A 27948-nucleotide genomic window follows, 5' to 3' on the forward strand; every position below is an offset into this window, starting at 1 on the left:
TTGGTTGCTATGAGCAACATCTCCAATTCTAAAAACTCTCACTTTAGTAAATTTACCCCAATAGTCAATAATTTTCCCAAATGCTAGAAGTCTAGGAGATCTTGAGTTGTCAGCATTTGAGGAACATTATGATTTGATTGTAGCTACTGGACCATGTTTGGACCATTTACATGACAATATTGAATGTGAGGAACAAAGGACAGTTCATAGTCAAGAATGACATCTAGACAGTGAGCTTGTGGGGTGGATTTGATTGTCGAGTTATCAACAGCAATAGAGCTATTAGAGATAGCGATGCGGACTAGTGGCAAATCTGGGGAGAATAGATGATATTGAAATCAGAAGGAGCCAGGGCTGCCAACAGGGGGGGACTGCCGGGCCTGTAGTCCCAGGCCCGGAGAGAGGGGGGGCCCGGATGTCACTGGTGTGGATCAATCATGAATTTACCAGCAGCCAGGGAGGAGAAACGGCGCAGGCAGCATTCCAAATAAGTTGCCGGCTGCGAGCCAATTAGAGCTCGTGGAATGGCAGCCAATCAGGAGCGCCCATTTCTGATTGGCTGCCGGTTCGTGAGCAGCCAATCAGCAACGTCCACTCCTGATTGGCTGCCGGTTTGCGAGCTGTAATTGGCTCGCGGCCAACACCATATTTAAAATTATGCCGGCGCTGTTTCTTCTCCCTGGCTGCCGATGCAATCCACAACGCTGACATCCAGGCCCAGTTTTCTCCATGCCTGACTGGCTGCCAGGTAAGCAAACTGACCCTTCCCTGCACCCACTTTATAGTCCAGCCAACCTTCCCTGCGCTTCATCCCCAGTCCAGCAAGCCAGCCTTTCCTGCACACCATTCCCAGTCCAGCCACCTTTTCCTGTCCTTTCCTCCTCTACTCCAGCCAGCCTTTCCTGCCCTGTGCCCCCCCTAGTCCAGCCATTCTTTCCAGCCCTGTGCCCCCCCTAGTCCAGTCAGCCTTCCCAGTCCTGTCCCCCTTTTGTCCAGCCAATCTTTCCAGCCCTGTGCCCTCCCCTAGTCCAGCCAGTATTCCCAGCCCTGTGTCCCCCTAGTCCAGCCAACATAGCCCTGTGCCCCCCCACAGTCCAGCCAGCCTTCCCAGCCCTGTGCCCTTCCTAGTCCAGCCAGCATTCCCAGACCTGTGCCCCCCTAGTCCAGCTAGCCTTCCCAGCCCTGTGCCCCCCATCCTCCGGGGAGGGGGGCCCTGCCTATTTTGTCAGTACCGGCCCTATCATTTTTGATGGCAGTCCTGGAAGGAGCTGATAACTTTGCTATGAGAGGTGTGTAGATTTAAAAAGCAGAGGACCTAAGACTAAGCCTATCGGTACTCCAACTGATAGTGGTAGCGAAGAGGAAGTGGATTCAGAGAAATTGATTCACTGAAAGAGTGAGATAGAGATTACAAATTTTAGTTAAGGTTGGGATGAGTACAGGAGATAAAGCTCTACCGATTTTTGAGGGTATAGGATCAAGAGGAGGAAGATGAAAATAGTGTAGATACTTCATCTTCATTTGTGGGATCAAATTAAGAGAAGGTGCCAGAGGGATCAGGGAAGGAATTGAGCAGGTTGCTGGCATACCATTTCATTTTGGATCTTATCAATCTTACTATTAAGCAAGATTTTGTGCACTGGCGGGCGGGTTTGGTGTGGAGGGGTACGAAGTGATTTAAATGTAATAAAAAAGTTGCTTTGGGTTAGAAGCTTCAGCACAGATGTGAGTTTGAACATATGTTTGTTTGGCAGTGTCCAGAGACTTACGATAAGATTGGTAGATATCTTGTTTAGAGGAAGTCACTTGTATGATGTTCTGCTTTACATGATAGTTTCTGTTAGTTTCTGTTGGTATCTTGTTTATTTAGAATGCCACAGTTGATATCTTAGTCTCTTTGGAGTGTGATGTGTACCTGAAGCCACTTCATCGACTGCTATTTCTAGAGTTTGTTTAAGGTGTGATACAGCAATCTCAGGAGAAATGTTTTAATTCTGGATGGGTACAGGATGCTGGCGCTCAGGAACCAGGTGGTCAGAATCCCGATGCTGGCATCCAGAAAGGGTTAGAATACTGACACTTTGTCGATCATTATCCTAACCCTCTCCCTGTCCCTACCCTAACCCTCCCTCTCCAGTGCCTATCCCTAACCTCTCCCCAGTGCCTAAACCTAACCTCCCCCTAGTGTGTAACCCTAACCTTGGTACTTACTTTTGAGATTTCTGGCGGTCTGGATGCCGGCACCGGGATTCTGACAGGTGTCAGGATTCCGGTGCCGGTATTCTGACAGCCAAAATCCCCCTCCAACGTTATTTTAGGCGCATTCCTTTTCATTCAGGCACCCAGCATTTAAACTTCAAAATAAATAGAACAATCCTAGAGATCATTGCTCCCTATTGTATGTCAAGCTTCCTTCCTTGTTCTCCACCACATTAGGGGTGTGGCTGCTCATCATACTGTAGGCATGTCCAACATTTCCTGAGCTGCTGGTTTGCACCAAGTCACCAATACTGAGAAGTATACTGCCAACCTTTTCTACCCTTTGGGAGACTACAGTCCGCAGGTGGGAGGACAGGGCTAAAAAAGCGGGACTGTCCCACCAATATCGGGACAGTTGTGAGGTAAGGATCAATTATCAGTGACTGCCCTAATTCCCTCTAGAAGAAATGTAAGTTTACAAATAGCACATGCACAGATTTGAATTGAAATAAGTTCTTAATATTAATGATCAACCCTTTTTAGAAATTGTTGTTAGAAGCATTAAACATACCTTTTGAATATAACATTTGGATAAAACTATGATTAAGGCACAGAACATCTCTTAAATCTAGAAAATTAAACTTAAAACATGGCTGAAAACTCTCCTATCTTACAAGTATAATGCCAGGACTCTCACATTAGCACCATATCATATAAAAATCACTATCATGTAGCAGAGGGAAAAGATTATCACAAATGTATTTTATCAACCATTATTGCTCCAGAGAACAGCCATCTGTTTCCTGTTGGAAAATTGATGCATGTCATTAAGGAAAGCCAATGCAAGGAATAAAAAAAGGTTAATATTGAATCACATCACAGCTCTACTGTAATTAAATAAATAATCAAAATATTGCATTAACAAGCAGTCTTATACAATAGCATCTAAGAAGACAGCTTTGGACACTACTGAAGTGTCAACAGTTTTCCACTTTCTCACTATGATGTGCTATCCAATCAGTATTCTAAATAGCCAAAATATTCTTCAGTGGGACGCTGATTTGTAGACCTCATCTGAGTTAAAACAAACTTGAACTGCGTGGGACAGCTAATTTTTGGGTTGACCCAATATTCAGAATACAAACTGTCATCAGGGCCATAGAGATCGAGGCCGGGCCTGGGTACTGCTGCGTTTTGTGGCCTTATTGTGGATGTGTGACCATGCCCCTTACAAAAAAAACTTAAAAAACAGTGTGCTCTGGTAAGCACTGCACAAGGAGGCAGAGCTGAAGGGAATCGGTGCGATTGCTCTACCCCCGCTCATCATGCAGTAAGAGAAGACTGCTCAGCGAAAGCAGCCTTCCTGGACCTTTTTCAGCCCTGCACACAGCAGCCTGTGCAGGGCTGGGGAGAGGAGCTGCTGCAGCTGACAAATAAGAAGCCCTGGCCCGGGTAATTAATACCCACTCCCTCTTAGCACCCCCACCTGTCACTAGGAATGAATGAGATTACTGAAACACATGTTCTGCAATCTCATGAGTGCACTTACTATGTTCAATTGATGTAAAAATGGAAATGATGAACGCTTCCCAAGTGAAGAAACTTTTGGCTATTAACAGTAACAATATATAATATTTATTACACTTCTAATTTTTACATTTTAAAATATTGAGCAGTGTATATAATACCTATGGGATCATTCATTGACAACGGTGTTAAGTTAATTTGCTTGGTCAGTGCTGGTATTCTTTGCAACTACAGAAAAAGTAGTGAAATGTGCCATATTAATGAAGAATTGTCTAAGCAGAATAAAGAAAATCTGTTGCAAACCATATATGACTACCTTTAGGTAGGGCAGCCTACTTGGTGGAGCGGGGTGAGGAGTGGCGCAGTCAAGTGAGCAGTTTGCCGCATGGCATGATTATCAGAATTGTAAAGCGGGGGGAGGGCCATGATTTCGCAATTCAGTTTGAATTGCATCATCTAGTCGTCTGTACCATCCACTTCTAAAGGGAAGTGGGCAGCAGTGGTCGGATATGGTTGGCCTACAAAAGACTTGCTTACTTTTTCGGGCATCAGGGAGAGCCATTCTAGAATCAGGAACCTACAGAAATTTGGGGTATATTAGGCAAGTATGATGTGAACTGACCAGCCCACTCCCACTTGCTCAGCCACACTTACCCTTTCCAATTACAGTAGATTTAGATAGATCAGTGACAGGATGACAAGTGTACTTTATTTTAATCCTATTGGCCAACCAAACAAGAAAACGAATGTTTTGTTTTTGTTTGTTTTTTAAATAGGAGCAAAATAATGCACTTCTCCACATATAGGTAGCACACATATTATTTTTTCCCCAAAATTATTATTGTTCTTTTTATTCTATTTAATGGTTTATGAATGATTATGAATATTATTGTTAAGTTACAACAAGCTTATTTTTTTTCTGTCAGTTTAATTTTGTCAATGTTTTGAGCTTCCCATAGACTTACAGTTAAGACTTCTATTTAGTGTCCCTTGATGGAAAATCTTTAGTAAACTGGCATATCCATTTTGTTCACATTAAATTAGCCCACACGGTCTAAAATAACACATAATCAATTTCCAAATGAATGGAAACTCAATTTTCATAGATGCTTAATAAATCTCGCCCAATTTAAACCAATTTTAATGTTCACCAAAACATTTATTGCAGATATTAGAGTATAAATGCAGTAAATATTAGAGAATAAATGTAACAAAGTTGTCCGTGTGAATGAGCCCTGTATATTCAGATAATAAAATACAGGAGATTATATACAAGGCAGGTAAAATGTATATTGTATTTAGTATACAGCATAAATTCTCCCTGTTTGATAAAAAACTGATCTTAGATCCTTATCTCATAACTAATCTTTTTTCCCAGAACATACATCACTAAGTAGATAGCATAGCTCAGTGGTTCTCAAACATTTTTAAATCAGGCTGCCCTAGAGTATCACGGCACCAATAAGCCAAAATTTTGTTATTGAGAAATTCAGAAAAAAATGTAGTGAAGTAGTAAAGTGAAGTAAATTGTGCTTATCTGTCATCCTTAGGGCCAGTTATGTGGTGGGGACAGGTTTGTGCTTCTTGCAAGACACCCTTGCAAGTGTCTTGAGGCACCCCAGGGTGCCGCGGCGCACAGTTTGGGAACCACTGGCATAGCTACATATTTACAAATATGTGTTTAAAATACCTACATCAACAATTAGAAAGTCCAGCCAGCACCAGGCATTGGTGAAGTATTTTACAAATCCGTATGCCGCCCATTTCAGAAGCATTTCCAAAATAAAGATGTACGTGAAGACTTTATCGGCATATTCCAGCATGGTTTTAATGGTTTTCCGTTGCTCAATGTAGATGTCTTCAAAAGCCTGTAGTATGCAAGTAATCATATTTTATGACAAATAAAACTCAGTTTTACTAAGCATGCATATCTTAACATATTACCAAACACTGGACATATCTTACAAAAGACTATGCCAAGTGAACCTAACTATTCTGTATATATGTGTGTGTCCAAAAGGCATCAAGAGTGTGAGTAAATGCAAAATCTGGCACTTCTAGAAGTAACATAACGGATCGTCACACCACAAGATCCCTCAAACTGAGTCATTATGCAGCAATGGGTGGGGCCTAATGACACCATTTACATGACCCCGTCCCCAACAAGATCTGCATATTTCATCTGAAGGTAAGTGTAAGACATATATACAAATATATATTATAAGGGCACAGTCGTGCCCTTATATTAAGGCTGTGTGTAAAAAGCTGCAATTCTCCCATAGAGAATTCCGGAGGGGGGGCATGGTGTTTAAGGGGCTACACCTCAAACGCTATTGAAGGTACCTTTTGAAAAAAACCCTGCTAAAGGGGAGAAATGCTGGACAACCTAAGTTTCTGAAAGAACTTGTCTCCCCCACAATATCTTGCTGCCTTTGTTTATGTGACCATCCAAGAGTATGGAGTACGGAGCCTGGAATATTGATTATACTCTCATCACGTCCTGCTGGCTGTTGCTGCCACTCTTCAGCAGCCTGTCGGCGAGCGGACCCTATGCCACTCGTAGACTTCCACACTGACATCATGGTGGATCCACGTGGTTAAAGCTGCTGCGGCATTCCCCCCAGGCTCTCACTGTGCCCGGTCGGTTTTCCTGGGAACATTACAGGATAACTGACGCCAGGTCACCACGCTTCAAAACATCATTTGGGATCTTGTTATCCATCACCAAGCTGTCTCAATTGGAGTGGTGAGTGACCCTTTCACTATTGAGGGATCACAGCAATCCCATATTCAGGATAAAGACTCTGTGTTCATTATCGTATAAGGATCATTTTTATCATCGTTTACAATATTCCTATTGGACTTGTTTTGCGCTGCTATGTATATTTTTCATCAGCATATTCCTTTATGAGATTAACATCAGGTCCATATTGTTGCTTTTAATTTGTGCTACATTATACATGCTATGCAACCAATTTGGTATTTATTTCAGGAACTGCAGTTCTGTGTATTATATATATTTTTATATATTGTTATTCTTTGATATTTTGAATTAATCCAAATATACTAAAGAAAAAGAATGTCTATTACAGGTGCACAAAGAATGTTTAAAACATAACTTTTAAGTCATCTTATAATAAGCAAATATAACAAAAAAATCAACAACGAAATATTAAAAAGAAACAGATGTTTCAGGACTATAGACAAACATATATAGTGTAGACTGGACCGTAGAAAAAGTGTAAATAAAAAAAGTGTCAATAAAAAGAAACACTTTGTGTCCCGCTGTGTGATAGATATACAATGAATGAATAATTCGTCTGAAGTTATAAGTGGGACTGCACATCAAATTCTATATAATATATAATCATAGCAACAATATGGTCATGTGTCCCACTATCAATGTATAAATATAACCAGGTGAAAATCTAAATGTAGTTCTTAGTGTGGATCATACCACAGTATAGAGTAAAATTATAAGTGATGAATGTAATTCTATCTGAATCTAAATCATCGGATGACCTAAAAAATATTGGAACAGGGATAGGTATGTCAGTAGAAGTATCCCTGCTTGCTGCATGCAGCGCTGTATATAATCGAAGCCGCTGAGAGCCCTGAGTATCACGTGTACGTTACCCCTATTCACCAGCATGTGTAATACATGTTGCCAGTGATTATGCTACGTAAGACAAAATGTCACTAATAATATCAGGGGTATAAAGATATAACACAATATGTGTACACTTATGACCTGATAATCAGTGGCCACAAAAATGGAAACACTCAGGGGTGATCCTTCGGCTGGGGGGCCCGATGAAAGGGCTTCCCTGGCTGTGGCATCACCCCCCTGCTAGAAAGGGTCGGTGCTGGTTCTGGTAAATACTGGGGGACTCTACTCATTTTTTCCCCCAGTATTTCCAGAACCAGGACCGGCTCAGAGCCCAGTACTGGTTGCGCTGAATACGGGGGACCCCTACGTAATTTGTCCCCCATATTTTGGCAACCAGGACTGGTTCTGAAAAGCCTGGTGCTGGTTGTACTTAATATGGGGGACCTCTATGTCGTTTGTCCCCTGTATTTAGCACAACCAGTACTGGGTCTCCATAGCCCGGTGCTGGTTGTCATTTGGGAGGGTAGGGCCACAACATTTTTTTTGTTTGTTTTTACACAGGGTTTATTTTAATCACAGAAGCATAGACGGGTCTCACTGATCCCATCCGTGCTTCTGTGTTTATTTATACACAGATGCAGGTATCACGGATCTTTGAGATCGGAGCCTGCATCTGTCTGCTGCTACCTCCCCTGGGTCCTTCTGTCTGCACCGCCGCCACCACTAACGCCTCCAGGTCCCAGCCACAGCTAACGCCTGCTGCCCCCCTGGGTTCCTGCCGTAACTTATGGCTGCTTCCTTACCCCGAGCCCATCCACCGCTACCGCCCACACTGACCTGCCATCTTGGTGCACCCAAGTGAAGCCATAGTAAGTACACCTGATAGACGCTCCTACTGAGGCTGTGCATCAAGTTGAAACTTCCTATCTCTATAATGGCGGATTCGTGAGGTAATAGTTTAAAAACTGTAACTTTCTCAATTACCTTAACCCCAATAGCACCTACCGTTGAACAATAGTTACCTAATAAAACAAACAAACCCCAAGTCTAAATTCGTCCCCTACCCTGAGTTATGCCTTCCCAAAAATCCACCATAGAGAACAGCAGAAAAGTGGTCCTAATTGCGTGTCAAAAAAAACTGACAGTTGGAAACCTAGATTACTCCTAAGTCCTAATTTTTTATGTTTTTGCCCTGAAATTTGGCATGCAGCACCCGCCCATGCAAAATTTCAGCTCTGTACCTCCAATAGCTTTTGAGGTGTAGCCCCTTAAACACCATGCCCCCTCCCTCCGGAATTCTCTGTAGGAGAATTCCATTTTTTTTAGGGGACCCCTACGTCGTTTGTCCCCTGTATTTTGGCAACCAGGACTGGCTCTGATTAGCCTGGTGCTGGTTGTGCTTTATACAGGTAACCCCTACATCGTTTGTCCCCTGTGTTTAGCACAACCAGCACTGGGGCTCCATAGCTCGATGCTGGTTGTGCTGTGGGATCATGTAATTTTTTTTTCATATTACACATTTTTGAAAACAATGCATGGATGGATCTCACTGATATGTCAATGCATCTGTGTCTAATTGATTTGATTTTCTCAGATGCATGCCCAGGACCAGTGAGTCCCTCTGTCGCCCACTGATGCTTCTGTGCATGGCCCTGTTGCTGCCACTGCTCCACACCCCCACTGCTGCCACTGCCCCACACACCTGAAGCTTGCCCCCACAGCCGTCTTTCCCTCTGCACACTTAAAACACCTTCTGTGTGCTGTCTGCTCCTCCACCTGTGTTAGTGTACCTATTTGTTGTCCTACTGCCCTGCAGGTGGCCCGGTTTGCTTGTCAAAACCCTGATGGTTAATAAATTATAAAAAAGCTATGAAATTCCATAGACAAAAAACCTTACGGTTTCACATGTCCCATTAAGGCTGCTTAGACACGATCTGAAAATTCACAAAACCTACTGAATTTGTGCAACACAAACTTCAAAAAGCAATTAAATTACGATCATTAAGGCTGACGCCTTAATGGACGTGTTCCTTGCGTAATACAGGTTGAGTCTCCCATATCCAAAATGCTTGGGACCAGGGGTATTTTGGATATCGGAATGTTCCGTGTTTTGGAATAATTGCATACCATAATGAAATATCTTGGAAATGGGACCCAAATTTAAATACAGAATACATTTAAGCATCATATACACCAGTGGCGGGCTGGGCCGGGGGGCAGGGTGCCATGTGCCCCCCGGGCCGCAGCTTCATGCGGGCCGGTGCAGTCTGTGTCACTGTGACACAGACTGCACCGCGTGTGTAGCGCTGACCGGACGGAGTTCGGTCAGCGCTACACTGACAAACACACAGCCGCCGGCTCCGGCAGCTGTGTGTTTGTTGTAAGCAGCAGCCAATGAGAGTCTGTCAGACTCTCATTAGCTGCTGCGCCCACTGCGGGAGCCGCTCCATCTTCCGGCTCCCGCAGTGGGCAATGGGAGAGACGTCATGATGTCATATGACGTCTCTCCCATAATGCAGAGCGGCCCGGCCCGGGAGGACAGACGGAGGAGCAGATGGCGGCGGCGGGAGCGGGGATTCAGGTAAGTGGTTTTTTTTATTTTATTTTTTATATTATGTCTGTCTACTGGGGGGGGGGGTCTGGCACTACTGGGGGCATTACAAGGGGGGTGGGGGACTACTACTACTGGGGGCACTACAAGGGGGAGGGGACTACTACTACTGGGGACTACTACTACTGGGGGCACTATAAGGGGATTACTACTACTGGGGGCACTACAAGGGTGAGGGGACTACTACTACTGGGGACTACTACTACTGGGGGCACTATAAGGGGACTACTACTACTACTGGGGGCACTATAAGGGGACTACTACTGGGGGCACTACAAGGGGGGTGGGGGACTACTACTACTGGGGACTACTTCTACTGGGGACACTACAAGGGGGGACTACTACTACTGGGGACACTACAAGGGGGGATTACTACTGGGGGCACTACAGGGGGGGGACTACTACTACTGGGGGCACTACAAAGCGGGGGGACTACTACTACTGGGGGCACTACAAGGGGGGGGACTACTACTGGGGGCACTACTGGAGTCCTGCATAAGGGTGTTCTCTCCTGTGGCACACGGGGGCACTGCATATGGGCACTACGACAGGGGGGCTTTATTTTTACCTGACATTAATCCCATATGGACCCGCCTCCTCCCTGGAACACTTGAGGGGGGGGGCGCCGTAGCACGCATATTCTTCGGACACCCTGGCTACACGCTACTCCTCTGCCAGGGCCGCCTGCATGCATTTGCCCCCCAGGCTAAAAGTTGCCAGCCAGCCCCTGATATACACCTTATACACACAGCCTGCAGGTCATTTTCTACAATATTTTTAATAATTTTGAGCATCAAAAAAAGTTTGTGTACATACATGAAATTAATTTTTGTTTCGTATACACCTTTACCTACAGCCAGAAGGTTATTTTATACTATATTTTAATAATTTTGTGCATGAAAAAAAGGTTGTGTACATTGAATCATCAGAAAGCAAAGGTTTCACTTTCTCAGTCAAGCTAAAAATATTCCGTATTTCGGAATATTTGGATATCGGAGACTCAACCTGTACAGATATGGTATGCCATGACACCATGTGGTTAACTGCAGATTCTGCACTCTCACAGAGTGAGACTCCTGTCACTCACAAAATGGTGGAGCTGCTAATTCACAGAATTGTGTGCTCATTGGAATACACACATGCAGTCTATGCAACTGAGGTCTAAGCAGTTAGGTGGCACACACATCCCACTCAGTGCCCACGATCTTCCCATTCAGTCCCCACAAAAATTTCACTGAGTTCCAAAATCCTTCTCGCTCCATACATCCATCTCATTCATTATACACATTCAGCTTCCCAATTGCTAAAACTATCATACTCTGTCTATGCATTTACACTATCTTCGCCTCCATGCTGCTATAACTTCCCCAATCCCTACAGCTGTGTATTCTCCCAACTGTACTAGTCTGCATGCCCTGATCCACACCAATTTGTCTTTCCCCATGGGCACCGCCCCGTCTTCCTGCATCCATGCCACTGTGTTTCCTTCCATCTGCCCTCGTGGTGTGAGTGATTGCGTGAGCCTCTACTAGCGCCAGGCATCTTTGTTGCGTCTTTTTGTGCCGAAAATGCATCTAAATCACAATTCGAAGCAACTAGGAAGCACCAGGAGACTGTGCTCATTTATTTGGTATGTGATACTTGACGCTAGCAGAGCTGCATGGGGTCTGACGGCTCACTTACGCCAGGAATATCGCGCTGCATTGCCTATTGAGGCTAGATGAGTAAGGACACATCTGTATTATTTTTCTGTATTTGTATTTAGGGAGCACAATGATTTAGGCAGGGGTTGTATTTGTATTTAGGGAGAACAATGATTTAGTCAGGGGTTGTATTTGTATTTAGGGAGCACAATGATTTAGGCAGGGGTTGTATTTGTATTTAGGGAGCACAATGATTTAGGCAGGGGTTATATTTGATTTTAGGGAGCACAATGATTTAGGCAGGGGTTGTATTTGTATTTAGGGAGCACAATGATTTAGGCAGGAGTTATATTCATATTTAGGGAGCACAATGATTTAGGCAGGGGTTATATTCATATTTAGGGAGCACAATGATTTAGGCAGGGGTTATATTCATATTTAGGGAGCACAATGATTTAGACAGGGGTTATATTCGTATTTAGGGAGCACAATGATTTAGGCAGGGGTTATATTTGTATTTAGGGAGCACAATGATTTAGGCAGGGGTTGTATTTGTATTTAGGGAGCACAATGATTTAGGCAGGAGTTATATTCATATTTAGGGAGCACAATGATTTAGGCAGGGGTTATATTCATATTTAGGGAGCACAATGATTTAGGCAGGGGTTATATTCATATTTAGGGAGCACAATGATTTAGGCAGGGGTTATATTCATATTTAGGGAGCACAATGATTTAGGCAGGGGTTGTATTTGTATTTAGGGAGCACAATGATTTAGGGAGGGGTTGTATTTGTATTTAGGGAGCACAATGATTTAGGCAGGGGTTATATTCATATTTAGGGAGCACAATGATTTAGGCAGGGGTTGTATTCGTTTTTAGGGAGCACAATGATTTAGGCAGGGGTTGTATTTGTATTTAGGGAGCACAATGATTTAGGCAGGGGTTGTATTTGTATTTAGGGAGCACAATGATTTAGGCAGGGGTTATATTCATATTTAGGGAGCACAATGATTTAGGCAGCGGTTATATTCATATTTAGGGAGCACAATGATTTAGGCAGGGGTTATATTCATATTTAGGGAGCACAATGATTTAGGGAGGGGTTGTATTTGTATTTAGGGAGTACATTGATTTAGGGTTTCTCTGTATTCGTGTTTAGGGAGTGCATCAATTTAGGTATTTTCTGTGTAGGGATTACATTGTTTTAGGGATTTCCTATATTTTCTGTGTAGGGAGTACATCGATTTTGGGATTTCCTATATTTTCTGGGTAGAGATTACATTGTTTTAGGGATTTCCTTTATTTGTTGTGTAGGGAGTACATCAATATAGGGATTTTCAGTTCTGTGTTTAGAGAGGACATTGGATTTAGGGATTTTCTGAATTTGCATTTAGGGATTACATCCACATAAGAAGCTTCTGAGTAAGCATGCAATTGGGAAGCTTCTGTTACTGTGTGTGTAGGGAGTACAGGCATTGGGAAACCCCTATTTTATGCGAGTAAAGTGTATAAGCATTTAGTGAGCTTCTGTTTTTGATGTTAAGAAAAAACATTTTGACTTACCAGAGCACCACTGCTGAGGAGAATCATGAAAATGATGAAGGTTTCAAACCAGTTGTGTTCTACAATTGTATAACATGTTTTCCTAAATGTCCACCATGTCTTGCCATTTTCTTCATCAATATTCACATGGCAAATTGGAAATCTCTTAACACAGCCTAGGAAAATCATAATAAATAGAGCAGCTATTTATCATTTCACTGGAGCAAAATGTATGTGTCTTATTATTGTCATTTCTACCTAAAAAAGTAAAACACACCATAAAGGACTTAACTAAATATCTATAGGTACAAGGGGTGCAGCTGCTATGGGGGCCCATCTTCCATGTGAAAGTTACATGTGATATAAACATTTTTCACGATTGGGTGGTACATAGCCTTATAAAATTTGCTATGGGGCCTTCAAATACCTAGTTACGCTCTTGATATACAGTAAGGCTTTTGTTTTTCCTTTCATCCACACTCAGACCACTGCTCATTGTTCACCTTCCTATAGTAGTGGACTGGTTGTACATTTACCTAGGTGCGTATATATATATATATTTAGAATGCACAAGTGTGCAACATATCCACTTAAGAGCATAAAATAAATACAAATGAAGCTCAGTATCAAAAAGTCCCAAATAATGGTGATGTACGTGCTGCCGTACATCACGTGGATGCGCCTTGTCTTCTTTTCGTTTCATTATTTATATATATATATATATATATTTACCCCAAACGGGCGGCACTCAGTAGACTTGCCAATGGTTCTTTTTCAAAGCATTTATTCAATAAATAAATGCTTTGAAATAGATCCATTGGAAAGTCTACTGAGTGCCGCCCGTTTGGGGTAACTATATGGAGTACATTTTCAATTGCGGAAGGCACGTTAGCAAGATATGTGGACCATGATTCATTGAGTGCCAGGAGTTTCTTGGATTTATATATAAAGAGAAAGATCACTTTTCCATCTAACTAAGTAAATAGTGAAGTTAAAAACTGAAATTGTTGGGAAAAATGCAATGAGCATAGCTACACTGAACAACAGATTCTCAATGCAGGCAATATAGAGGAAACAGTAACTAGGAGGTTCAAGATGATAAAGAGTAAGGTGCTATCTCAACATCTCCTTCTCAGACTTACCATCATCCTGAGCAGTGCGTGTGTAAGAGGAAAAACAAAACATAGGTCTTTTCCTGTAATCCTAAAAGCCAACAAAGATTTTATTTCCACACAAAATGTGTGCTTTTATGATTTACCAGGAGACTTCTTCTCATTATATAATCTTGCTGTGCAGGCCAACTGCCAAGTAAAAAGCCATACACACAGCCTTTAATGAGCAATGCTCTCCCACTCACCTTCTGTGAAGCAGGCATCTGGCTCCAGAGCCTCCTCTGGTTCAATTTCTACCAGCTCCCCTTCTCCTTCCACGGCTACCCCAGGGGGCCTGATATCCACGGTGCTCCCTTCAGATGAACTGGTTAAATTCAGTTTCTGAAAATAAATCCATCCCGAAAAAAAATTTAATTAATAAGTTGCTTGTTGATTTATAACAGAATGATGCTTAATTTATATATGCTTGCTATCGCTTTATTATTATGATCCTTTTGTTAGTTAGTAGTTAAACAGATATGAACAATATTTAGTTGGAACTGTGCAAGAGCACATATACTGTAAATTGCCTGTTATACTTTGTATAAGTTCAGAGCCGTAACTAGACTTTTTGGTGTCCTGTGCCAGAGAGAGCATTGGCGCACCCCCCCCCCATTTTTTTAAATAGGGATATGAGATAGTGCACCTGAAAAAGTGCCATGGCCTCATGGGGAAGAGCCAGGGAAGAGATAGGGGAGGCCAGGAGATGCTGGGAATAAAAGAAGAGGAAGCTACAAGTGAGAATGATAATAAACAGGAAAATTAACAGACGCAAACATCGCCCCCTGCCCTGCGGTGCCCTGTGCCATGGCACTTGTCGCACTACTCTAGTTACGGCCTTGTATAAGTTATCCTATTGCTATACTAACTGGTATCTGGTATGTCGACATAATGTACTCAGGGCCTGATTCATTACGGATCGCAACTGCGAATGCAATAGCGATGACGCATGCAGTTCAACTGCGATTGTATGCTAATTCACTACGATCGCAATGCCACCGCAGCAATACACAAGGACGCCCACTTTACCTTACACACATGCGTAATGTTTAGCAAGACTGCAAAATCATCGGTACAATCGAGTACCATCGCAGCCTCACGCACACTTGCACAAGCTCTGACCTTACTCAGAAATTGCTAAATTCATCGCAAGATATCAGGCTTCAGGCTGCATAGGGCATCGCAGTGGATAATTTATGCACACCCATGCAACGGTGTTGAAACGCACTGGCACGCCTGCATTTCCCCGACCAACCCCCGTCACCACCCACAAACGGCACTTCCTGTCAATCACTCTGCGATGGGTCTGCGTAGTCACTGTGTGACTGGCTCGCATATGCATGTGCAGTACGCAACAATCGTCCGACTGTCTGCTGTATTAGCAACTGCGTTCCTTGCTGAATCAGGCCCTCAGCCCATACTTACTGGTTATGCTTTGTATTGATTATTATATTTTAAGTATAGTTATTGTTGCATTACAGCTGATAGCTTGCAGTTCAATGTGTTGTTTATGAATGTTGTACTTTTATAATAAAGAAATCCCAGGTCAAGTTGCAGGACATCTGTATTTAATATGCTTTTACCAAAGCAAATTAAGAACGATTTTTCATCCAATAATTTCCATAAAAAGGAAACACACAAAAGTAGTAGTTGTACAAGCAATGGCATCCATCTCTGTCAATGCACCCATATTCAATGTGCATTTCCAAACTACTTGTCAACCTGATATTCATACTTATTGATGTGACTGCAAAAGCAGATTGAAATTTGAGGCATTTTTAGGTGCACTCTGCACTTCTAGATAAAGAAAAAATTATGTAAATCCATTTTTAATTGTCAATTTTCCAGTGGGAATGGGTAAGACGAAACAAGTATGAATACCGTTCCATATTACAGTAGTTTATCTGGTAGCATACACAGTCCGCATTCTCCAATCAAGTTTAATGTTAATACTATGTAATGTATAACATCATCATACAGTATGACAGCACTTATAAGTAGCAAATGTACACAGGAAATGATGGAAGCATATACATTTGGAAGTTCTAAAATTATACAGCCAATGATAATGAGCAATAAAAAAATAACGTGTCTGTGATCCTCTCATAGCTCTTACTTATTGATAGTCAATAAAGGGTGAAAGCTGCCATCATAAATCAATCAATAGCTTTAAGGTACAGGAATGGAGAAACAGACATTTGAGGGGTCATTTCTTAAAAATAGTATGAAATCGCAAATGTGCAGTAACGCACAGTAGCCCATCTGAGGCCTACTTTGTCAGGGTTATTTACTAACATTGCTATATATTAGTTTACTTGGCAGCCCAGATAGCCCACACCTTTGTTCTCTTTGATTCCCACCCATCTCCTCCAATTCTCACCATCACATTCCCCCTTGGTTTTCACTTGGACTTTTTTCTCCACTTCCTGGGTTCTTACTGGTAAACCCCCCACCCTTTCAGTATTCAACATTTCCCTTAAGGCTCCTCTTTGCTTCTGTTCTACTCCTCTTAACACTGCAATGACACTATCACGATTTTATGACTTTACGTGTCCAGCTCTTCAGGAAGATGAAAACAGTAACTGCCAAGACAACCGTGTATGATTAGGGCTATTAACGCTCAGCTGAAACACCCCTTTGGCCTTGTACCATGTACAGCAATACCAGTTGCACTGCCCTCGATTTGGCCATAGTTAATGCACAGAACAAAATTCTCTGTCTTAATTCCATTATGTTACTGATTCAGGGGTCTATTTACTAAGCCTTGGATGGAATAAAGTGGACGGAGATAAAGTACCAATCAACCAGCTCATAACTGTCATTTTTGAAACATGTGTGTGACATGGCAGTTAGGAGCTGATTGGCTGGTACTTTATCTCCTTTCACGTTATCTCCATCCAAGGCTTAGTAAATAGAGTGTCACTCTAAATCACTGACAAGGCTAACGGCCTAGGCAACAACCTATGTTCACTTAGTAAAAGCCCCTGCTCTGAATATGCAACAGGAAGAGGAAAGAAAAAAAGAGTGAGATAAAAAAAAAAATGCATTGACAGGTACTGTAGCTGCTGTAACAGGTTATAGATTTAAAAATATGGATTCTCATTTCATAGTGTACTTATTCCTAAGCATTTTACATACTGTGTGACAGTAGTGTTAATGCTCATTATTATTACACACACTTTTCTGGCTATACTAGTTATGCTTACTTCATTTTAATTTTGCTTAAAAATTTTTTTTCTGTTTTGATGATGAAAATCAACAAAAATGTAATATTGGAAAAAAAAGTTTTATATTTATTTTTCTTGATATTTGCTTTTGAATGCTGTATTACAGCAACAAAATAATTCACAGAAAAAGGAGGATTTGTTTTGCCTTAAGAGAGGTTTCTTTGCTATGAGAGTTCCAAGATAAAATTCTGTTTCTAAAAAACTATCCATGGGTTCTAGTGAAATATTAAATACAATGCTCCCATTATCTCCATGGTATAATAAAACTCTGCCAGAATGCTGTAGCCAAAGCAATATAATAAAGAATTTAAAGGATAAAAACAAAAAAATAAGTACAATATAATTTACTCCACTGATTCCTAAAACAAGTAAAAGAAAAACACAATGGATCAAGTGCTGAATGACACATATAATTACAACATGGTGATAATGCAATATTATAGTGAAATATAATAGCAGACATCTCTTCATTTAATTATGCATAATTAGGAAATAGATAATTAAATTAACCACTAAGACAACCAAGCCAGTGTTTAGCAGCTTTATACATGTTTCTGAAGGAGGTGGAGGATATCCTATATCAAAAGCCAATAAAAACGAACACGGCTGCCAGCATTTCCCTGACAGTACCATAAATTGCGATGGGTCAACTGTATTAGGCTATTTTTGTAATATTATTTCATCAGAATTTGTTTTCCAATTGATAAATAAAAAATCTGGCAACTTTAATGAAAAATGTAAATAAAAAAAAAATAAAAAAAATATTAAAATGTTGTGCCCAAGCTGCATGCTTTTTTTGTCTCGATTTCCTCCTTTCACACTTCAGCACCCCCCCATTCTTTTTCTCCTCCTATCTCACCCTCCTACTCCTCATCTCTCTACTGTATTTCTCTTATCAGCACTAGATTTTATTGTATAGATTATCCTTAGCATTATCTTTTTTCTTTTCATTTTTACTATTGCACTATTTGTGATGTACTCACATTTTCTCCTATGCATAGTGTTTTCATTGGGTGATTTTCATCATGAGCTTGTATGTGATGTGTAAGTTCAGACTAAATGTCATCACATGCCAAAGTGAAGACATAACATGTACCTACTATAATTTATTAATCATACTTTTATTTTAGATTTATTTGTAACAATTTCTAATTCTGTGCACATGATATGTTATGTGATTTTTAATGGTTGAGCAATGGCTATGTCTCATGTTTCTATAGTAATTTTTTATATTCTATCCACAAGTATACAGAAATTGATAGAACTCAACAATTCTGCAGTCTACAGTCCAATCCTCATAATAAAAGATAAACATAGATTTACTCGTACATAGACTAAGGGGTATATTTAATAAAAGTACATTTTAAATAATTCAAAACTGATCTAAATCAATCAACATCGATGTTGTGCTTCCGGGGCTAAATCACACATGTACTAATACTTCAAAACAGAAATAAAAATTCATGATAAATGTTTGATTTAGACCCAGAAACACAACATTGATTTAGATTGATTTTAAATTGATTAAAATTGATTTAAATTGACCTTTAATAAATATACCCCTAACACTCTATAACGTAAGGTTCTATTGGCTAATAATTTTCTTTCATATTATTGTGTTAAAATTAGCAATTTCGTACTAGAGCCGGAACTCATTTTGACACTTAAATTGATCAAAGCTCATTTGTGCCTGGCTTCTTGCACCTGTTCAGCTGGGGCAAATGCTAAACACTGTGATATTGTCAGAGGTTTATTAATGGTCAGGGGTGGTCTATATTCAGCCCCCTGCATTGTGCAATTGGCTCGCACCCTATACCCTCTTCCGGTGACCATCTTTTGTGTGATCATTTTCAGAAAGCTGGGTCTTTGCAATCTCCTGCACTGGTGTCATATATCCCTCACAAAAATTAGCACTGGCAGCAGGCATAGGGAAGGGGACAACTGCTCAGCACAAATGCAGGATGTGCAGTACAGGGATCCATTACAGATATGCTACTGGATATTGAACATACAACACATTGTTCCTAATACACAGTAATTTTTGGCACCATTTTAAGTTTTGCTACTTGTGCCATCGCTTAACTTACCTGGTAATTATATCATAGCTATGGCACTTACATTTGAGACACTGCACAATGTGCAATGTCTGGTCACCCAGTTTGTGAATAAAAGCAATGGAGGATCCAAAATGCCAATCCACTAGGTCCATTTACATTACTGAGGCATGAGGCACTTTGTTCCACATGTCTCAATATTCATTTTAGTTCTGAGTGAATTGATAGATTACAAACACAAGAATATTGGTTAAACCCCTTTCACTAGGTGAAAATAACTCTTAGACATAAATCTTTGCATTTACATTTCCTTTGATCATAAGTCATAACATCCAGCAATGATAACATTTTAATTTGGCACAAAAGCTTGAAAGCATATATTTCTTTTTTAAAACAAACAAGGAGTACAGCCTCATTAAATAATTATAACAAGTTGACAGCATTTCCTCAGTCTGCAACCGCATTTCATATACTGAGCCCGTATCATACAGATTGCAAAATTCCAACTTTTAAAAAAGAAACTTTTTAACATTCAAAATGGTGCATGCTCCTTTTTTTAGTTTTACAGTTGTGATTGTATAAGCAGTATAAGTTTAAAACATGCATTAAATGCTGAGAAGTAAGTCAAATAAAATAACAAAACAGTTATTCTTAGTACATCTTAATCGGCCAGTCTCACCAGACCATGCTGTGAAGTGAGTCACATGACTCTGCCTAAGCCTAATAGCTGTGCATGTTTTGTATTGGATCATAATGGGCAGGCAAGGGACACAGCTGAGTTGCATGCAAGCCAATCAAAATTAATTGTAATTATGTATTATCAATTTAACCTTTGTAAATGTGGTGACACGTTGCTCTGCCTTGTTTAAAAGCACCAGAGTTGCATTGTCGGTAGCTTCTGTTCGATTTTACCCCTGTGAGAAGTAAAAAAAATGCAAACAACAAAAAAAAGATAAAAATAACAATATCCCTAATCTTAATAAAACATGTAAAATTAATATTGTGATCCATCTGCATTCTCAAGCAGTGGTGGGTCTATTACTCTCATGAACTTTGTGAGAAGTGTAATCTAACATCTAGAGCCCCAGTTCTAACATCTAGAGCCCCAGTTTGGTAGTCCTACATTTGAAAGTACCCAACAAATATCTATCTATCTATCTATCTATCTATCTATCTATCTATCTATCTATCTATCTATCTATCTATCTATCTATCTATCTAAATGTTGCTACTTGCATATATTTCAGTTATTAATTGCATATGATCCTAAGTGCCATCGTTTTCAATTATGTCATGTACTATAGGCTTATAAATTGTACATAATAGCAAAGGTAAATGTAAAGATAATGTTTTTTTTAAGTTAAGAAAAAAAGATATATAAATATTTAACTCTGACAATTTGTAAATGAAACATTGCTTTGTCTAAAAGTTATTCAGACTTAAATGTGTTTTAATATCTTTAAATACAATGTTTTGGCCAATAAATATTTTTCAAGACAATTAGATTTGTTTATTTTTGAATACACTGTAGGTTGACAGTTAAAATTTTCTTGGTATGGTATTCCATTAATGTAACAAATTTCTACAAGGAAATCATAAATATTTACTATCAATAATATTGTAAATTATGCATGTCTGATTTTTTTTTCAAATGTCACAAAATGTTTAAACTCTATAACAGAGTGTCACAAAAGCTCAATAGTTAATAGTACACATAGCCATCATGAAGTTTACATAAATTAAACTATGATACAATTTAAAAAGAAGTTATTCTGCCATGTTATGGAAACATGAAATAGCATTTTTTTTATCATGACAATCAACATAGCCACAGAGCCAGCCAATGATCCTGCACTTCATCAAAGATGTTTTATTATGGAGTTCAGGTTTTCTTTAAGGTGGAGATGTATCAAACCTTGGAGAGAAATAAATTTACAAACCAATCAGCTCCTGTCATTTTTCAAACATAGCCTGTAAAATAGATGGTACTTTTTCTCTCTCCAAGGTTTGATACACCTCCCCCTAAAAGTCTAAATATGTATTTTACATGTTAACATAATGCCACTTATACCCCTTGTTGGTATATTCAGTGGAGGACACTACCACATGAATAAATAAAGCTGGCAGCTTCAAAACCTATTAAGTTTGATCCCCACACCCATAAACACTTAAAAATCACTAGTGAAGGCATACTTTTCATCACAACTGGGTAACTGGCTATAGGCAACAAAGAAATGAATAATAATGTTTGCAGTTTTACATTTTCAACATAATTGTGTTCAGCTGTTATTATTACTTGCAATAGTTACATTTTCAAACCATATTTCCAAAAATTCTCTTTTTGCCAAAAATTATAAATACTGTAATGTCTTTTAAAAAAAATCCTTAATTAATTAAACCCTTCGTGACTGGAGGTAATTTAGTTTGTGAACAGTAGAGATGCTCGAAATGTTCACATTCACCAAATCGGAATACAAAAAAAGTGGGAAGTGGGGCTTAATTTAAGAAAGAGAAAGTAGAATCGGTAGCACCATGTTTGAGCTGGCTACCATATGTGCAAATAGGCTTGAATTTCATGAAATAAAATGAATATATGTTAACAATATTTAATTATGGATGGTGAACCTTACATGCAAATGTTGAACCTCAAACACAGTAGTGTTTACAAAGCCAGTTAAAAAACACCTTAAGATATTTAAAATAAAATTTGAAAGGGGTTTCATACAAATATTTAAAATCACCAGTTTTAGTACATTTTAATTGCTGGGTGTACCCTAATAAATTGTTTCTTTAGTTTTGTTTTTACAACAGATAAGGTTTTTTCTAGTGAAACACATAAATTTTTTTAATAAAAAAACAATTGTATATAAATCCCTGATGAGATTATTAATATGTCACAGAACTTTCTCTTATCAGTTAAGGAAGTCCACTGAGCTACCTTGCACCGAGTGGCATCACTAGGTGGGTGCGGACCGCACATGGTCTCATCCTCCGCGGGGTAACACCAAAATGCAGGTTCCTCTGTAGTCACCAGGAACCAGGCACTGCACTGTGATGTTATTGTGCAGTGCCCGGCTCCCAGTGCAGGGAAAGTCTCTGGGAGCAGCCCAGCATGTCCGGGAGTACTGGGCACGCCCTCAGAGTGATGAAACTGGGGTGTGCCGCGAAGACACATCCCTTCACAGCAAGGCAAGGCCCCCTTTTTGGGCATACACATAAGGTCTATTGGCCAAGTGAGTGTCACCGACCCCAATGACGCCACTGTTAGCACCACTTCAATTGTACAGTAAATGTATGTATGTATAATCTAAAATATGTCACTGAGCTTGCTGCTATTTGAGGTAGGGTCAGTTAAGGGACTATTAAATGTAAAATATATTTTGATCCAAGATTAATTAGCAAAATCCTAGATAAATGTTTATTATGTATTTGCAGATATATTTGTGAAGGCTACAAGTACCTATTTAATAAAGCAATACTCAATTTTGTATCCAGTCATCTATTCAACATTCAGAAGGTCGACATTCATAATGTGGATAGTTTCTGAATGTCAACAGTCAGATTGTTGACATGGTGATTAGGATGATAACCAATATGTCTACATACAATTATGTTGACATGGTTAAAATTTGAAGTGTTCAGAACGTCAACATTCAACACCAGAATGTCGACATAATTTTTTTAGGGTTAGGCTAAAATTAGCAAAAAAAAAAGCATACAGTATATCGACATTCTGGTGTCGACATGTTAAATGTCAGCATTCTGTACATGACCTAATTGTATGTCAACATATTGGCTGTTGACATACAGTAATAATCATGTGGACATTCTAACTGTTGACATTCAAAACCTGCCAACATTCTGGTGTCGACCTTCTGAATGTTTAACTAGTCATACCACACCTCTCAATTCAATGGTCATTAAAGTAACAAAAAATATTATCCTTGCTTTTAAGAGCAATTCCTCACTGTTATTATAGTTTTTCTTAAATATTTCATAGGGAAACGCATCGCATTCCTGTAGCGATAGAGATTAAATTATTCCTTGATAGGTGATTTAAAACACAGTACATTAAGCCGTATATGAGAACTACAATGTAAAAGTGTGTCAGACATTTGCTATGGAGGGTACAATTATAAAGCCAATCATTTCTATTTAAAGCAGAAGCCCTATTTTAATAACTATGGGCCTGATTCAGAGCCACTCGTAAGCGGCCGCTCGTTTGCTCCGAGCGATGTTTTGCCAACTGCGCATGCGTACGGATCGTTATACGCATGCGCAAACCAGTCACTGCGGTCGAAATTCATGTGCTCGCAATATAGCGAATGCCTGATAATTTGAGTGACAGAATGAGGCGTATGTGGGTGGTAACAGGGGAAGGTGCTTGAAAACGGGGAGTGGAATTCAGAACGCAGGCGTGCTTAAAGGTCAAAACGGGTGTTTTATGGGTGTGCATAATTAAAACAGCAGCGTCATTAACCACATCACTGGGTTATTTTATAGCCAGAACTGCTCGCAAAATTGTGGTAGCAAAAACCGACCACAAGAATAGCGAGCAGTTCATACCCTGTTCGATGTACTCGATTAATCTAATAAATAGCGGACATGACGTAGGATGCGAGCGGCCAGGGGGCGTAGTTTCCCAAAAAGCGACCGCAAGTTTTGTTCGCTCGTTCAGAACTAGAGGCGTGAACAGACAGCAAACAGCGAACGGTTCATTTGAATAGCCACCCCTATTTTCAGGACGCGCGAGCGCTAATTGCGTCCGGCTCTGAATCAGGCCCTATATTTATGCAGATTAATTTACAAATGATCTGTACAGACTAGCTGACATTAGAGGTAAGATAGTCACACATGTGCCGATCTTCCTGTTCACCTATATTACTAAACAAATGGACGTGTGGACGCTTTGACTACACACATGGTAGGTTAAGGTGGGTACACATTATAGCGATATAACTGCAGATCGAGTGATCTGCAGAGGATGGTCGTTCATACACATTGAACGACCATCATCTGCATGCTGCAGCGGGTTGGGCCTGCCTGGGGGCGGGTACGGGGCATGGCCTAATCGCGGCAGGCGTGGCCATGCCCCCTTTGGGGAAAAAAAGAAAAATCATTTGCGTCATGGCGCTGCCTCAGCCCGGCACACAGCCAATGGGGGGCAAGATCAGCGTGATCGCTCCTCCTTTTGGCATAGGAGACTCCGGCTGTTGCTTTACCAGCCTCGGATAGTCTCCCAGTGCAGCCCAGCACACAGCAGCGTGTGCTGGGCTGCTGTGACCTAAGAGGAAGGGGGAGCGGTGCCGGACCTGGGTAATTAGTACCCACTCTCCCCCTCTCGGCACCCCTGTGTACGGGCGATCGGCTGATCGCCCGTACACACTTGCCGATGGACAGATATGTCTGCAGACATATCTGTTCATCGGCTGTGCAGCACAGCCAATGTGATATGTCTGTGAACAACGTCGTTCACAGACATATCGTCTGTACACACTGGCCGACGGGGGCACGATATATTGGCCGATCAATTGATCGGCCAATATATCGGCCAGTGTGTACCCAGCATTAGATTAGGCAGATCTGCAGATCAATTAATTCTGTGGATTGACTGGAGAATGGATCAGAAGAGGCCTTGTGTTACCTATTAGCCACTGACCTGAGGCTGCATAAGCCAACAATCACATGCCAAGACATAGAATTATATATACTTTAAAATAAATATAGCCCTGTATTGACCAACCACAAAGGCCAAAGCAGTTATTTGTCAGTAGAATTTCCCGCCACATCCAAACAAATCTGATTACCCATTTTGGGAACTACAAATGTATCGTTTTCTGTCCAGTTTGCTGGAACATGACTAAGATTGACACATTATTATTGCAGTTTAAAGTGGCTTCATTTTATAGTTCATTGTCTTAAATGTATTAATATTCAGTTAATCCATTTTAGCAACAATGACTGAGCCTTCAGCCTTATTATTGAAAATATGCTAGAGTTTCTATTGGTTTTACTCGATTATGTTCGGATCTCAAAAACGGCATCGTACTGGCTATCCGACTCTCACGTGTTTTGGATAGTCAAAAACTGTGTTTTCCAAAGAGGGTGTCCACAATATAATCTGCAGTTTAGGAAAAACATCTCCATTTCCAGAGCCATTGGGTCTATTTTTATTGCAAATATAAATGCAGAAATTACAGATTATTTTGTTTATACAGTAGACTTAATTTAGCTTGCAAATAATATGCGTAATACAAATTGATTTCTCTTCATTCCAAACTCTAAAATAATATATATAAGTATTGATAGTATAATGTCTTCATTATATCAATACATGGTCTTTGTTAATGATAATAAGAGCTGAGATACCATTATTTTTTTCTTTTTGCCTAGTTGAAGCTTGGTTGCTTTCAATACAGTTGCTGTATGGTAAACAGAGCATGAAATATGGATCACTGATCCTACCGAAGATGAACATTTAAAGAACTCTGATTTTGTTGCAAAATTAATGACCCATTATGGGAGAAACATGTCTTATTTTTTACTGTCCAAGGTACAAAACACCAGATTTGAAGGTGTGTGGTGAATGTGGTACCTGATTGGACAGTAAGGCAATCCATTTGGCACAATAAATGTATGATTGGCTAGGCACTGTCAGGTGCAGCTGATCTGCAGTTCAGTCCAGGTTACAGTGGACAGTACAAGGAAATGTTCCTAGCTAGGGGCTTCATACATAGGAGCTCTCTGAGTGCTTGATCACCCAACAATATCTATACTACCCTAACTTATTTTAAAAAGTTTGGTCCTATAGCTACGTGGGTAAGGGCTAGCTAAATAGGGGCAGTTTTGCTCAGAAACAGTTATCTAAATGTAGTAGATTTAAAAAATATTGCTGTATTTTTGGCAAAAAGAAGCAAGCTTATAAATAAAAAGTTGATACAGGACTAGTAGTCATTATTGTAAGCATTTACCAACTGTGATCCAATAGTAGTATTAACATGGGGTAACCATCATGTATGTAGACAAAATGAACATGATAGATTTCTTGTACTTAAACATTTCACGAAATACAATAAAATCATAAGACAGAATGAAATATGTTAATGTGAAATGTTTTTTTTTTTTTTAAAGAAAAACAGTTATTCAATGTAGCACATTTGCAGAACAATGATAATTTTTCAACTAAGGAAAAGCAAATCAAGGGTTCAACAAAACAAAAAATAATAAAAAAATATATATTCATAGAAAGGTAGTAAGTTGATCAAGTAACACCAAGTTTAGTCACCTTGAACAAACAGTATTTCTAGTAACAAAAATATACATGCCTGAGGTTTTGATTTTCATTATTATGAGTAGAAAATAATTGATCTCAACTATAATCTCTCCAAATGTATTTGGTATTTATTTAACAAAATATTAAACAGGTTTCATTATTTGACTGTCATATGCACAAAATTAAAAATGTTAATAAAAAGTAGGAAAAACACAAACTAATTAAGAGAGATTACCTCTTTGCTTTCTTCTAGGTCTGATTCGCTGCTGAAGTCTTCAGTATTGAGATTTTCAAAATCAGATTCACCGACAGCAATGGGAACAGTTACGGTGAGGCTCGGGTTATGTATAAACGACATATAATCACTCTCGTCAATAATGTACTTTTCCACATTGCTGCCTACTCCACTGGTAGTTCCATTGCCACCTTTGTGATAATCTAAGTCATTTATGTCGACTGCATTATGGTTATAAAGGCAGCTTTCCTTTCGGTTGTGCAGCTCCTCCAGTGGTTTGATTTCATCTAGAACTTTCTTTTTCTTAACAAAGGCTTTTTGGATGCATTCTCCTACTGTTTTCTTAATGAAATCTATTCCCCTTTGTATCCTTCCCACAGCAATCTGGAGATTATTCATCTCATTGTCATCATCTGTAGCTGTGAGGTTGTCGGAACTAAATGAACTCAGCAACAAAGCCAGGAACAAATTCAAAACCTAAGTGGTGCATAAAAAGAGCGATTAACATTTCATACAAAGATTGCACCAAACCCTCAGTAGTACATATAGCAGTTTTGCGTTCCAGTGACCCCCATATGTAAACTAGACTTGGGCACAAAATGAACCAAGGTTTAATAAAGTAGTTGATGCAAAAGTAAATATATTATTATAAAATTGGAATCTGATAAAAATTGACCAAATCACGTCTGTGGCGCCTGCGCGTACATCACACCTAAAGTGCATGACATGCGCTCCAGCTCCAACTGTGGACCCTGTGTACAATAGGTGTGACATACACACACATGTGCCACAGCCACGATGACAGGACAGAAGAGGACTGGAATCAGGGGGGGGTAAGTATAATGGGGCAGGGCAGGGCCGTAGGGAGGGTGG

At 40.1% G+C, this 27948-nt stretch overlaps 1 protein-coding gene across 8 annotated transcripts in view; it reads right to left on the minus strand.

The window, feature by feature from the left end:
• The window catches only part of LOC148521634 (sodium channel protein type 2 subunit alpha-like), a 147935-nt gene that overhangs the window by 44673 nt on the left and 75314 nt on the right, over positions 1-27948 (minus strand). For all 8 annotated transcript variants that reach the window (XM_088474844.1, XM_088474840.1, XM_088474838.1 and 5 more), the window contains exons 16-19: positions 27076-27552; positions 14493-14628; positions 13157-13311; positions 5421-5594 (exon numbers count right to left, since the gene is read on the minus strand). In XM_088474844.1, coding sequence (XP_088330970.1) covers positions 5421-5594; positions 13157-13311; positions 14493-14628; positions 27076-27552 — 942 coding nt within the window. The remainder of the gene's footprint in view (positions 1-5420; positions 5595-13156; positions 13312-14492; positions 14629-27075; positions 27553-27948) is intronic.

The sequence above is a fragment of the Taudactylus pleione genome, unplaced genomic scaffold, assembly GCF_031769625.1.
Source record: "Taudactylus pleione unplaced genomic scaffold, aTauple2 ptg000156l, whole genome shotgun sequence".
In the NCBI taxonomy this organism is placed as follows: Eukaryota; Metazoa; Chordata; class Amphibia; order Anura; family Myobatrachidae; genus Taudactylus; species Taudactylus pleione.